This window comes from Myotis davidii, unplaced genomic scaffold, assembly GCF_000327345.1.
Source record: "Myotis davidii unplaced genomic scaffold, ASM32734v1 scaffold1025, whole genome shotgun sequence".
NCBI lineage: Eukaryota > Metazoa > Chordata > Mammalia > Chiroptera > Vespertilionidae > Myotis > Myotis davidii.
In genome coordinates this window covers 806877-820588 of record NW_006297812.1, presented here as the reverse complement: position 1 = coordinate 820588, position 13712 = coordinate 806877, and the positions used below count along the sequence as shown (strand labels likewise).

General features: G+C 44.5%; 1 protein-coding gene across 11 annotated transcripts in view; it reads right to left on the bottom strand.

The window, feature by feature from the left end:
• Positions 1 to 13712, bottom strand: part of NCAM1 (neural cell adhesion molecule 1) — a 350846-nt gene that overhangs the window by 41961 nt on the left and 295173 nt on the right. For 7 of the 11 annotated variants that reach the window (XM_015570327.1, XM_006773506.2, XM_006773507.2 and 4 more), the window contains exons 8-11: positions 10114 to 10256; positions 4178 to 4207; positions 706 to 856; positions 189 to 373 (exon numbers count right to left, since the gene is read on the bottom strand). In XM_015570327.1, the coding sequence (XP_015425813.1) occupies positions 189 to 373; positions 706 to 856; positions 4178 to 4207; positions 10114 to 10256 (509 nt within the window). The remainder of the gene's footprint in view (positions 1 to 188; positions 374 to 705; positions 857 to 4177; positions 4208 to 10113; positions 10257 to 13712) is intronic. The other 4 variants (XM_015570328.1, XM_006773509.2, XM_006773512.2 and 1 more) reach the window with 1 other exon arrangement.

Sequence of the window (13712 nt, the reverse complement as noted above, 5' to 3'; positions counted from 1 at the left end):
CTCTGTCTTCCAGGCCCTGGGGTTCCCGAGGAGACACAGGGGTTGGGCTGAAGCCCAAGTTCTTCTCCAGCTAATGGCTCCCAGCTCAGGACATGCCAGAGAAGCAAGAAGGATTTTAGCAGCATTCAGGAGCCCATCTATAGTCAAACTGCCTTTTCCACCCTGCCGCTGGCCCGTGCCCCGCTCACCTCCAGGTAGCTGGCAGAGGGGCTGTTGTAGATCTTGATGTTGCTGTAGTTGGAGCTTGGCAGCAGCTGACCATCTCGGAACCATGAGATTGTGGCACTGGGGTAGGCAAACACCTCGCAGGTGATGTTCACCTGGTTCCCCTCCCAGGTGTACACAGCCACGGGGCCCTGCAGCTTGGGGGCATCTGCAACGAGTGGCAATGACTGTCAGGAAGCTTGCCACTGTCATGGAGCCCTACAGATGCTGTCTCCTGGCACTGGGAGGGGTGTGTGACCTGAAGCCAAGCTATGCCAGGGTATAGTAGAGGTCGGGGCTGTTCTGGCAATCCTGTGAGCTGATGGGAAGACAGAGGGCATGCAGCGGGTAGGAAGCCTGGGGATGGTGTGAGGAGGTGACCTGGGGACCCAGAGAAAGAGATGGAAGCTTGCCAGCTGCAGGTCCTAGCTGCTCTTTTTCCCGTCCATCCCAACCGTCCATGGCCCCTCCCTCCCCGGTCTTTCCACAGTTATTCCTCACATTGTACTTCAAGGTACATGGACTGGGAGTCCTGGCCGATAGTGTTGCTGGCGGTGCAGATGTACTCTCCAGCATCTGTGTACTGGATGCTCTTCAGGGTCAGGGAGGACACGCGGGCGTGGCTGCGCACCACCATGTGCCCATCCAGAGTCTGCCGGGAGGGAACAGAGAGTGTCAGAGCCCAGGGCAGGATGGGGGCTAGGAGACCAGGCCATCACTTGTGTGACCAGTCTCACACCCTCTCCTCTCTCTGCCAGTATCTAAGTCTCACTTTAGGTTCCAACTAGAGGGGGAGGCTGCAGAGAGCACCATGGGAACTTGGGTGTACCCCAAACAGAGATGGACTCAGTTTATGTCAAGCAGCCTAGCTGTGTGCTAAGACTGTGTGGCTCAAGGTCCCGATTTGTTTGGCATGTCCCAAATGGAAGCGAAGCCCTGAGCAGCAGATACTCCAGCAGAAACCGCCTTGCCTCATGGGATTCTGGGAAACCTGTACTCCCCTCCCTCCCTCCCAGCAGTCCACCCATCTGCCAGTGCCACAATGCGTGCACACTGGATGGGAAATCCGAGTGTTCCAAAATGCAAGAAGTTCTATAAGAAACCCATACTTATGCAGATGCCTCACTTTCTTGGATGCTTAAAAGTAAAATTATTTTATTTTTTTAAAAAGCCCAACAACTCAGAAGTCAGGAGCTGCTGAGCTGGAAGGAAGGGTAACTGGGTCCCCTCTCCAGGGACAGTGGTACAGAGAGTCTCAGGTAGATCTGGGGCCCTTAACCTCATAGTCACCACCATTTTTTTAGCCCTTGGTACTATAATCAGCTTTCTGAGTCTTCAGAATTACTGGTCAAACAGGAAATAAGCACATGATCCCCAGGCAATGGGTCCTGGAATATCTCCCAGGGTGTCCCCCCTTGACACTCTAGGTGAATGGTTCCTGGTCTAGGAAATGTCTGGGCATTTGCCCAAGTTCAGATCCTCCAGAAAGTGGGTAATCTAAAGGAGTCATACTCTTCCCTTCAGAGGCTGGGCCACACCCTTATCTCTAGCATGCGGTGTTCTGTAGAGATGGATAGGTGAGTGGTCTGCATTTGTGCGGCATCTGTTACTCAAGGGTTTGGGCCTTTAAAGAATGTAACAACACCCGACTTCAGATTCTTTCAACGTGCTGGCTTGGAAGCCCCAAACCCAGAATTGCACGTCACACAGCAGCCAGTTTGGGAAGCTCAAAAGCGAGGCAGCCGGGGCCTGTGAGCAGCCTCACAGCTCTGTCAAAGCTGTCCTTGTACCATCAGAAGTAGATTTAGTCCAGCTCAGCCACTTAAGCCCCATCACATTTTACAACCATTTCATGAAATGGTTATACTGACAGCAGTACTTCTTTCTCCTCTTCTAGCTGGTCTCTTTCCTCAATTTCACTATCTGGAAATCTTTCTAATTTAATGATGTCAACGGGCCAGTAGGTGGCCCTCCGTAAAGAATTCTTATTTTGCAGCGGCTCAGGAACAGAATTGATGATGGGATTATTTTCAGATGCCCAGTTCTCTTTCCAGGGGACACAGTTAGTGTGACTGGGCCCTCTGAAATGGTTACTCTGGCACCGGGACAAAGTCCGGGAGTGCCACCTACAGCCATGCAGACCAAACGTCGCACTGATAATTCAGGCTCTGGAGGAGAGAAGCAGATGAATTCTGGGCAAGAAGGAGAAGATCATTATGACAAGAAGACCCTGTTTTGCAAGAGTATGAAGGGCAGTTATAATTAATCCTCTCATCGAAACATTTTTGTCTTTCTTCTTCCGGGTAAAAGTGCGAAGGCTTTTCAGAGCTTACAGAATGGGATTGGCCAGAACCCAATCCGCCTTCTGGACTTATAGTCTTCATCTCTGAGTGAGACAAATAGGCAGGAACGGAACTTCTGAGCCCCAAGGTGGCACTTATTTGAAAGTCAATGATGTCCAGAGCGAGATACTGAAGGTAAGGACACTTCTGGCAAACGGAGTGAGGTGTTTGCTTTGCTGGGAATAAACCCATTACTTCTGCTTATGATAATAATTCACTTAACATCTTCTTAATGCTCCCTGATAAACCTCAGCTCCTCCAGGTCTAGGTCAAAAGGACAGGGGGAAGGTGTACAAGTCCAAGCAGAATGAGATCTGTAGCTGCTCAGAAGTAGCTGATAATTGACCCTTCTCTCCCTTCCCCAGTCCCAGTGGGTCCAGGACTTTGAAGCAATAAAACACCCAGCCCGTGACAGCACTGAGCGATTCCTGTGCCCCAGGAAGGAGCATTTCAGTGAGATGTGCACTGAACTGCAGCCCCTCTGACACGAGGAAGGTCTGAGGCAGAGAGCTGATAATGAACTGGAGCTGACGATGGCAATGTGTTCATGTGCAGAAACTAACATCGCGCCTGGGGACAGGCAGGCAGCTTCAAATATTAAACAGAATTACATATTTATAGCCGTGACCTGAACACATGAGTTACGTGTTCTGAATAATTATCATTTCCGAAAGGCTAAGAGGAGAGATAATACAACCTATAGGATTGCTTGCTAGATTCTACGTTTATAGCATTACAATACCAAAGTTTCATCTGGAGAAGAGACAAAGCTTTTTGTTTTCCCATAAAGTATTCATAGATTAGATCCTTGAACCTCATCTAAACTATACTGATTTTTATTTCACTATCTGTCACTCAGTTGCACAAATCAGGTAAAAAGCGATACTCATGACCATGAGCAAGATCTTGGGGGTGTAACAATTAAAATCAAAAGATGAATAATTAGTCTCAATTTTCAAACTAAGTCCCAAATTACCCCAAATGAAGCAAGGAATCAGAGAAATTTCAAAGGCCAATGGCTACCGACTTTAAAAAACACACCCACAAAGCCATTTGTGCTGAATCATTCTAAGCTCATCAATTTAACACTGTGAAAGTAGCTAGACACGTTTAACAGTTTGGGAGAACCAATGAGACATGTCATTTGCATTGCTTCAAGATGAGATGTGAAGTGATCATTTACCAAGACCAATCATTATAAAATAAGCGAGCAACAAGATGAGTTGAGCTGGAAGGGAAAGGGCCAAGTGGGTTTTAGATCACTAACTCCGTGCCTTCATGATCCGAAGTCACATCAACCAGGTGAGAGTAAAAAAATTTCACCATTTCACAGTGATGGGCCTGGGAATTGGGGAGATTTAAGTGTAATTACCTGGATGTGATTTTCCCAGCACCATCAAGAGACTAAAATCCAGTCTTAGAAAACAATAAGGATTTGTTCACCCACTTCCAACACAGCTTGCTTGCTCACCCTAAAATGATACTATTGCTAAGTAACAGCTACCACTACTGACCTATTCTTTAATCTAAGTTACTAATTAGTTTAGCATGTCTGGTTGTTAACTATAATGGTGAGTTAAACCGCAACGCTTTCAAAACTAAAGACTGGCTAGTGGTCAGGTAAGCTATACCTCTTGCTTCTCTGGTCGAGTCCACGAAGCCTGGAGAGAACAAGATATAAAACACAACAAGAAAGCAGTAAAAGTTTACAATATTGCTTTAGAGAACTGGTGAATAACACTGCACTCCGTGCACATGCAGCTTCTTTCCAATTCAGAACTTTTCCAAGGCCCACTCTCCATGGTGTGCCTATCACCCAGCTTAATCAAGGACTTGGCTATGTTCAGCTCCCTCCCACCTCACCCCCACCTTATGCACATTAGGCTGTATCATTCAAAGGTATAGGCTTCCCTCATCTCCAATAGACATACACAGGGACACCAGCAGACGTATTATAAGCTGCTCCTAGACCAGAATGTCTTAATGTCCCTCATAATATTTGGTGACACTACTAGTTCTAACCATATAATCTATAGATACTTATAGAGTGAGCTTCCTCCTTTGGATTTTATAGGAGAGCTTATCACAAATACACTAATGCCATTTTGTGCTCATGCATTTTATAACTCTGCATGCATACTAAGAAAAATAAAATTTTTATTTAAAAAAGGAACAACAACAAAAAAGCATAAGACACATTAGGAATGAGAGGTATGAAGTCTTTAAGACTACAAGTCAGGAAGCCTGGAGGATACCACGCTGAATGCATGCAGGCTCCAGCAGGCTCTATCTTCAGCAAACATGGCACTCCAAAGAATGAGCTATCTCAGAGACACAAAGGTTGGGTCTTTTTCTACCCACATTTATATTTAAAAAAAAATTATCTGGCACTTGAGAATCTACTCTGCTTACAGTTTTTCTGTTTTCATACTGGGAGTCAGAGACATCATACCTGCATTGCTCTTTCTGTTGGATGGCATGACTGCCTGATTGTCCCTGGTGTTTAGATAGAAAAAGAATAGAGAAGATGCCAGACACAGCAAGGTAACCCGGGGAATGCAAATGAGTTGGCAAACATTTAGTAGGGATCCACTAAATGCAAGGAGCTCCTGTGAGATACAAGGATGAGAATGCTGGATTATGTCACATGAAGAAAGTGAGGACAGAGGAACATGCATAGACCAAAGAAGCGGTGGGCCAACATGTCAAATGTGGTTGCCAATTCCACGTCACTTAGAAGCTGGTTTGTCACACACCAGGGCTGCTTGCACCAAGATAGTTTTTTAGGAGTTATGTCTATGGAGTTGTTTGCTTTTCAGATCTGATTTTCTTGTGTCTCTCCCAAATTCTTATGGTTTTGAGGCATTTAGAATAAGCAATTGTGAGTAATATAATTATTCTAGTTGCTTGACCACCCAGTAAGGGGGAATGGTAGGCTATGCCTTGCCCCTGATAACTTGGTGAAGGTATGTGGCCTGCTTTAAGACAACCTGATATGCAAAAACACAATAAAATAAATGAGAATATGACTAGTACTATTCCAAAAATTGTTAGCTCCATGTTTTTTTCATATTCATGTTTTATTACCTTACAAGTCTGCAGGAATATATATATATAAACTAAGGTGGAACATCCCCTCACTATTCTAAAGTATTCCCTGCTAGAAACTTGTCCACAGGCGGGATAAGCCAGCCTCTGGTTGCTCAATGCAGGTACCTTTTCCAATTTTAAAAGTGAGCACGTACTTTGTATTGAATGAGGAATTCTTGGTGATAAAACATTTGCAGAGAATTTCAAAAGATCTCTCTTATTTGTGGGCTACTTGGGAAGCTCAAGATTCAAAGTTCATGAATGCTTTTAATTTTTTCTCCTTATCTCTTCTGATCTCAACTCTTCACCCCTCTCCTTTTCCTTAAACATTAAGGCTTCGGATGCTTTTATTCACCAGTTATTTCGAAGGCATGTTCAAGTAAGGACACTATGAATTTGTTCTGCCAGAGATAGATGATGCAAATTATCATCCCAAAGTTTCACCCAGAATGTAAGTGGTACCCGGAATTTAGCTCCACTCACTCAAGTACCCTGGCAATAGTTAAATGAGTCTGGGTAGGAAGAGTAATGAAATGCTGTGGACACAATATGGACACACAAACTTTCTTTGTATCTGCATTATCAACGACCTCTGTACACATTGATCTAACTGACCCATTGTCATGTTCAAATATGTTTTGATTTTGGTCAACATAAGAGTGAGCAATAAAAAATGAACTAACTTTCAGACAAATGATCTACCCTAATGGTATTAGCCCAGCTATTATCAGTTGTGGAGCGACCAACTCAACCAGCTGAAGCTTAGCAGGTTGATAGTAATCTCCAATAAGTGACTGTACTAAACCCAGAAACAAGATCACAGATAGGGTGTGACATGCAAGTTCACTGTATTGTTTTTTTAATTTTTATTTTTTTTTAATGAAGAAAACAAGTATTCCATTAGAAAGTCACTAACTATGTGTCTATGGCTAGAAGCATTTTCTCCTCTCTCCTCAGTGAAGCAAAAGACCAAGTTGCTTTAATTAGCTTATATTGTGACTAACTCTATTAAAGAGATCATTAAGCCTTCCAGGGAAGTCATTAAAGTCACAAGAGGGTACTGTGGCATTTGGTACTCTACCTTCTTAGCCAATGACCCAGAGGGAAGCCCTAGTGACATTCTAAGGTTATATACTGGACCCTGTCCCAGTCAACATTTTTATCAGTAACCTGGATAAAGATATTTTAAGTAAGTGTTCATTTAAGGTTGTAGCAATAGCCAATGCAAATGCTAGATGACAGTTGCATGGGGAAGACCACTCCATTGCCTGCCAGTGGGTCTTGTGTTTGGGCTGGGGTCTCCACTGATTGTAGACCTCATTACTTTCAATATATAAATAAAATAGGGGAGCATGTGAATGGAAATTCCCTGGACCCACAGACCTCTAAAGGATAGTCCTGATGAAAGCCATTCTTGACTGGTTGGAAAGGTAAACTCAAATGGTTGTTCTCATGCCCAAGAGTGTTTGCACATGTGAAATCTTGGTAATCACATGATTAGAAGTGGCTACTGGTATTTAGGGGGGAGGAGATTAGGGTGCTACCTATCTTGCAATATCATCCTTTATAGTCCCAGTAAAGGAAGAGACTTCCCAAGTTTTCATGGTGACCCCACTGAGAAACATTGGGTTATGACCAACAAATACAATTTTTAACAGAAATAAAAATAAAATTCTGCATGATTGGTTAAGCAATCAATTGCACAAGAACAGCATAGGAAGCATGTGGCTTAAATGCAGTTCATGGAAGAGAGACCTGAACATTTTAGTTGACCACTAGCTCAATACAAGGCAACAGGATGAGGAAACTGCTAAAGGGGCTAATGCAACTCTAACTGCATTACAGCATCCAGATCAAGGGAGTAATAGTCCATGGAAGTCTTTATCATTGACTCTGGGCACCACAAAATTTTAATGGCGCACCGGTGAGCTGATGCCATCTATTACGGGGCAACTGGTGAGGTAAAGAACAGACCGAAGAAAACCTGAGTAGCTGTTTTAAGAGGTCTCATACAAAGACTGGCTGCCAGAGGTGGGAAGGCTGAGAAGCAGACCTCCTGGTCATCAGTGTTGGCTGACTGCCCTGCTGAGGGCTGGCAATGTCACCTTTCAGGCAGGGCTGAGTGACTGTCTGGCAGATATGTTAGAAAGCAGTGCCAGGTAAGACTAAATAAACTCAAAGAGTGGCTTCCTTCCAACCTTCTATGATCCAGGCATTTTATGTGATCTAATTCTCAGGAGCCTTCCTTATCTTGGCAGTTCAATACGATTGTCTATTCTTATCTGCTTAGCATAGCATCCTGATTTTAAAGAGAAAATTGTTTTCTTCCACTCCTACAATTCAGTGACTCTAATCATGCCGATACCTAATTACATATCATGCAACTTCAGATGGAGTTGCACAGGAGAAGCAGCCACCAAAGTAACAGTGAAGCTTACTATCTGGAGTCCAACCCCCCAGGAAGAGGCCACCTTTCTTTCTTAATTATTAGCTATCCGTGGTATGAAGCTGTACCTCGCACCTCTTTGATGTCAGCAGGGAATTAATATAAATGGCAACTTTTCTGTAAGGGCTTCATTAGGTAGGTGTGCTCATCTGGCGTCACAGCACTGGCCAGCTTGGAGGACTTGTTCTAACATTGATTTATTCACGTTCCAGTAATGTCACGTCAAGCAAACTATTGTCGTTATGGTAAAACACCACCACCGATGTGGCAGGGTTTAAAGAATTATCTCTGGTTGAGACAAATGACCTACACTCACTGACAAGCGAGTATTCCTTGGCTTGAGAAAGTCTCTGCTGAACACCTTCAGTCTCAGTATTTAGTGAGTGTGAGTGTATATTAGTACCTGGTTATTTGTTCTCATTCTGTGAAAATGAATTCACGGATACAAGCTAGAGAACCAAGCTATTAAAGGAGCTGAGGTAGGCAGAAATCTTAATAACTCTTCTGGTCTAGCTTAGCTATTGAGCTATTCCTAGAAAAGATGTAGAATTTAAAAGCATCGTTCATCTGGGATAGATGTTATCTCTGCCCTTCACTGAGGTCAAAGATATACACTGCGCCATTCTGGACAAATCTACTCTTAAGACTAATGTAGGAAAACCTGTCAGGCAGCGGTCCTGTGGTTTAAGCCCTGGAATGCAAGTTCAATCCACACAACACACATGATAGGAGCAGAAATCTGAGCTGAAGGTTTAACCCCAATGTTGATAAAGAAAGCATCAAGTAAACACCACATTTCTTACTCCAGTACAATATCAAACAGCATATGCGAGTTTCAAAAATACTTAGCAGTTCCTTTGTTGAGTTTTTGCTAAGTCGAATTCAACTCTGGAGGTAAAACTTGCAAAAAATAATTGGTTTTGGAATAGTATTTCTGTTCCTTTTGACTCAGCCTTGCTTTCTATTAGCGGGACAGAAATCAATTCCTCAAGTGCAGATCCCAAGTTTGGTTCTAGTGTCTCATACTCTCTCTTTCGGGTGTACTTGAGTTTACCCTCTCTAAGGATTTCCTTTAGGAAAGCAGAAGAGTGAAGATCTATAATTTCTGACATTTTGGTCAATAAGTAATCCATTACAAATGCCCTTTGAATCGAAGGCCATTACTTCTGAGTAGGTGACAAAGCCCATTACTACAGGATATATGAGGTGAGACTGGAGAGGTGCCCTAAGATGGTTTAAGTCGCTTTAAAACCAAGCTTCTTTCCCCCCCTGCATTTGATCCACTCGGTAGCAAAGGGCTACACATTGTGGGGTCCCCTCAATTATTACATATTGTTCATAATAAAGATAGCTTTCTGGTGGTCTGTAAATCCACATGTTTTCAAGTGAAACCTCCCCAGTCGTTTGAATTTGTCACGGAGCTTGCTATGTTGTTCTTACACTCTCAGCGAATACACTGCAGAGCCTAGGGCAATCATCATCATGTGGAAACTGCTAATTATTTTTGCCTTTATATCAACATGATATACAAATGTGATCGAGAAAACAGGCAGACACAAAGGCAACCAAGCTTTTGTGCACATAGTGCATGTAAAGCATGAGTATACAAAATACAAGGAGAAGAAGTGACAGGCTTGTTCTGACCCTATAACTTCCAGGAGACATTTCCTTGGTGCTCCTGAGATGAGGATGAAATCACCTGGAGCACCAGGATGTCAGTTTGCCTTGTTCCTCACAGCCCCAAATCCTGAGTTTGAAAATCACTACTTTCTTCCTCCCCAGAGCGTCTACCTTGACCATACCCACTAACATCACCCCCCTGCCAATCTATGCAATGAACTGCACCTCTTCCATTGTCAGAAGATGTGGAGCAGGATGCATTCAGGTGGGGGGAGGAGGAGGCCACAGAACTTTGACTACAGTGACCATATCCCCCTTCTGGCTCACCGAGGAAAATTGGGCATTGGGCAGACTCAATCCACTTCGAGTCTGCGTGCCATGCCCTGAGACTCTTGGGCGGCGACATTATACCTTTTCTTCGCTGCTGATGTTTCGGGTGGAAGTTCTCCAGGTGATAGAGGGAATGGGGTCCCCCGAGGCTTCACAGGTAAGAGTGACCTGCTCCTCTAGTTCCATGGCGGTCTGGTTCTCTACATAAGTGATTTTGGGTTTTGCTGAAAAGACAAAACATTCCTGTAATTCCTGTCATGTTTATCTAACCTTCTCAGTGCCCCAGGTTTAAGTGGTAGCATGCATGCACAACAAAGGTTATCTACTTCCTAAGTATAGGCTGTACTCAACATGTTGAAGCCTCAAGAGCTTACCACAAGACAGGCACACGGCAACACCGCAGTGACTAATAAAAACAACACCCTGCATAGTAAGAGCGCCAAGTGAGGGCAATGGATGCAAGAGGCATGGAGCAGAGGGAGAGCCCTCCTCTGGTTGTCGTCTTGGTGGGGACACAGCTTTTGGGCTGGGCCATGAGATTTTCAGTAGGTGAAACTTTGGGGTGGAGACTGAATCATTCCATGGGTAGAAAACTGGCTGAAGGAACGCAAAGAAGCAAGAATACATGACGAGAGGGTTGGGAAGAGAGTCATGTGTTTGTGCATCAAAGCAGAGCAGGTAACACTGCATCTTGACATAGAGTCTTGACCACCTGTTAACGTTCTTGCTTGAATTCTGTCCGGTGGCAGGTGGAGGCCACTGACAGTGTTTGATCAGAGGGATGAAATGGTCATTTGCATGACAAGAAGGTTAATCTAGAAAAAATTCAAGATGATTTAGCAAGGGGAAAACCTTGAGGCAGGAAAACAATTTGGGAGCTCTGGCAGTGCCCGAGCTGTGATGTGACAGTTCTGACCGGGCCATGTCGGGGGACCGAAAGAATGGATTTGAGAGAGATGCTAAGGAAAGGCTTTATGGGAAATTGCAAGTGAGCAGGGGTAGGAGGGATGGCAAGAAACAAAAGAAGGAATGAGGAGGAGCCAGGTGATACTGAGATTTGTAATGCCCAAGGAAGTTGTGTGGCATTAACTCAAGTACGGAAACGTGGTGGGTAACTCGGGTTGTGGAGTGGGCTGGGGTGGGAAAGAGATGAGTTGAGATGAGTTCATTTTCCAAATGTTTTGGGTAATGCAAGAAAGCACAAACATTCAAAGCTGAGTTAAATGTTAACACATTAGAGAAAATTGAATTTTCCCAATTTAAAACAATTATACTCTGAAACTGCTAAACCTTCCATAGAAAAGATAACACTGCACAAGTGTAACTTATTTCACTAATAGAGAAAAGGCCAGGCTATATAAACAAATAAAAAATAAGTAAATTAAAATTATGGCTAATTTTTGAAAGACCTGCATTGCCTCTATATTCAGAATCACCCAGTAACCCCACATAGGCTAACAAACTACTGCTTACATACAGTTTCCAAATTGAGGCCCTTGATTCTGCTTTAATAAACAGAAAATAATGATAGAGCTGTGCATTTTCTGTGGAAAATATCTGCTTCTTTATAAAACTACCACATAGTTCAAATATTCTCCTGACGTTAATCTGTAGCCAGCTTAGTGGATCCTTCATTGCCTGCCAGTACATGGGCTCATCTCAGTCCACTGTGGCCCAATGATCATGCATTTGGATCCACGGAGCCCATGGATAAGGTCTTCCTCTAGGAAGGCTTTGTGTCTATCTTGATAAATAGGACTTTGAGAAAGGCCACAGATCATATTGGATGCTGTAAGTGTTAAGTGCTGTTGAGAAGAAGGTTTAGTGCTAAAATCACAGATTGAGAAGTTAAAAAAACATCAGCCAGACAGCTGAATTTACTAAAACTGAACATTTTTTTTGGGGGGGGGGGTAGTGGGGAGGTTGAAGGCAGTTTTAGGAATTTCTGGCCTCTTGAAACCTAGTCAGACATTGTGCTCTAGACAGTGTTTGCTGACCTTCTCCTGACCCCAGGACTTGGTCCTGGCGGACAAAGGTTAACAGAAGATGAAGGACAAATTAAGGGCTATTAACAATATTTGGTTTTGGTGGCTCCATTTCGCAGATGGTTATACAGGGTGCACCATATAAGTCTCTAGAACAAGGAAAACTATGTTCTTATTAAAAACATTGTTAACAATGACTAATTTTGCATGGTCTACAGAGGTGGTTGGAAGGAAGGAAGCGTCTACTGATGACTTAGCATCTCCGCACTCCAGAAGCAGGGCTATTGTCAGAACTAACTGCAGGCTTAGAATGCTGCCTTGGAAATAGAAGAGCGGTATAAGTCACTGTCCAGACTGGACCACACCTGAGAGTGAAAGGCGAGCTCTGATCATTACATTGGGACAGTGGGCCAGCTGGGCAGGTGCAGGGTTTCTTCACTCTGCGCACTGGCATCCAGAGGCATCTGTCCAGGTTTTATCCACAAGGGCACTTGCACCATCTTAATTCACCTCTGTTGTGGGCCCTTGACTTTGGATCCCTGTTCTATTCTCCACCTGCCGCATGGGACCTAATGCCCTAGACTGTACCATGGCCCCTGTCCCTGTGGACCCTCCTGTGAGCACCCCTGATCTCCTCTTCCAGCATGTCCACAGCTCTGCACCCTGCCACTGGGCGGGCCAGCCTTGTCCACTCCCACCCCGACCCAGGCTTCTGCAAGCCCAGTCCAAGGACTGTGGGGTCCTGCTTCTGTGAACTGAGACATTGGACCAGGTGCACCTTCCTTCAACTTATTTGTCCTCTGCTGTAACTCACAAGGTCTGCTTTGGTCCTTGGGGGTCAGCTAAGCAAAGCTTCTGCCACTGATGAACTCGCCTGAGCCCTCAGCAGCATGAGATCTTAAGAGCATTCATATGAGCATGACAAGAATCTGTGGGGGAAAAATACTCCTCCAGAAGGGCCCACAGGGAGGAGCAATGGAAATTCACTGCCAAATTTAAAGGAAGGAGGATGCAACTACTTAGTAAAAAGAGCATCTGGCTGATAACTAGGGCGATGCACACTAGAACGTTTCCCTTTCTTAGGAAAATGATGTCAGTCAGGTGCAATTATGGCACACCCTAATTAGGTGTGTCCCTACCATACTAATTGCCACCCCTTCTTGATCCACAGGAGTGCCGAGCACTTTTTTATTGTCTAAGCTACAGGTTTCTTTGCTCTCCTATCTCATTGCTGTAGACTCGGATGCTACTAGGGAGCCTGCTCCATTTCTCCCCTGGTGCTAGTCGCAGATTGCAAACCTGAGGGGAAGGAAAGGGAGAAAAGGGATGAAAGAAAGGTGCAGCCCAAACTAGCTGGCCTCTCCCAACCTGATTCTCTGGCCCTAGTACCAATCTCCTAAACCAATGGTGGGGACCAGAAGGAGGAGAGAAGGAGGTGAAGAACATGAATGAAGAGGGAAGGGAGAGTGTACACGGGGAACTAGGTTACTCCAGGGAGGCTAGCAAACTCTCCTCCAGATATTACAGAGGAACATTCTTATTCTGAATGGGGCTAGACTAGACATGGTCCCTAAGACCATGGATTTCCGCCCCCCGTCTCTGTAGGCATCAGGCCATCTCTCTTCTGTTGCTCTACTTGCATATACTCCAGTGCACATCCTCCCAGCTGCAGCTTTAGGAAAGAAACTGTGGTAG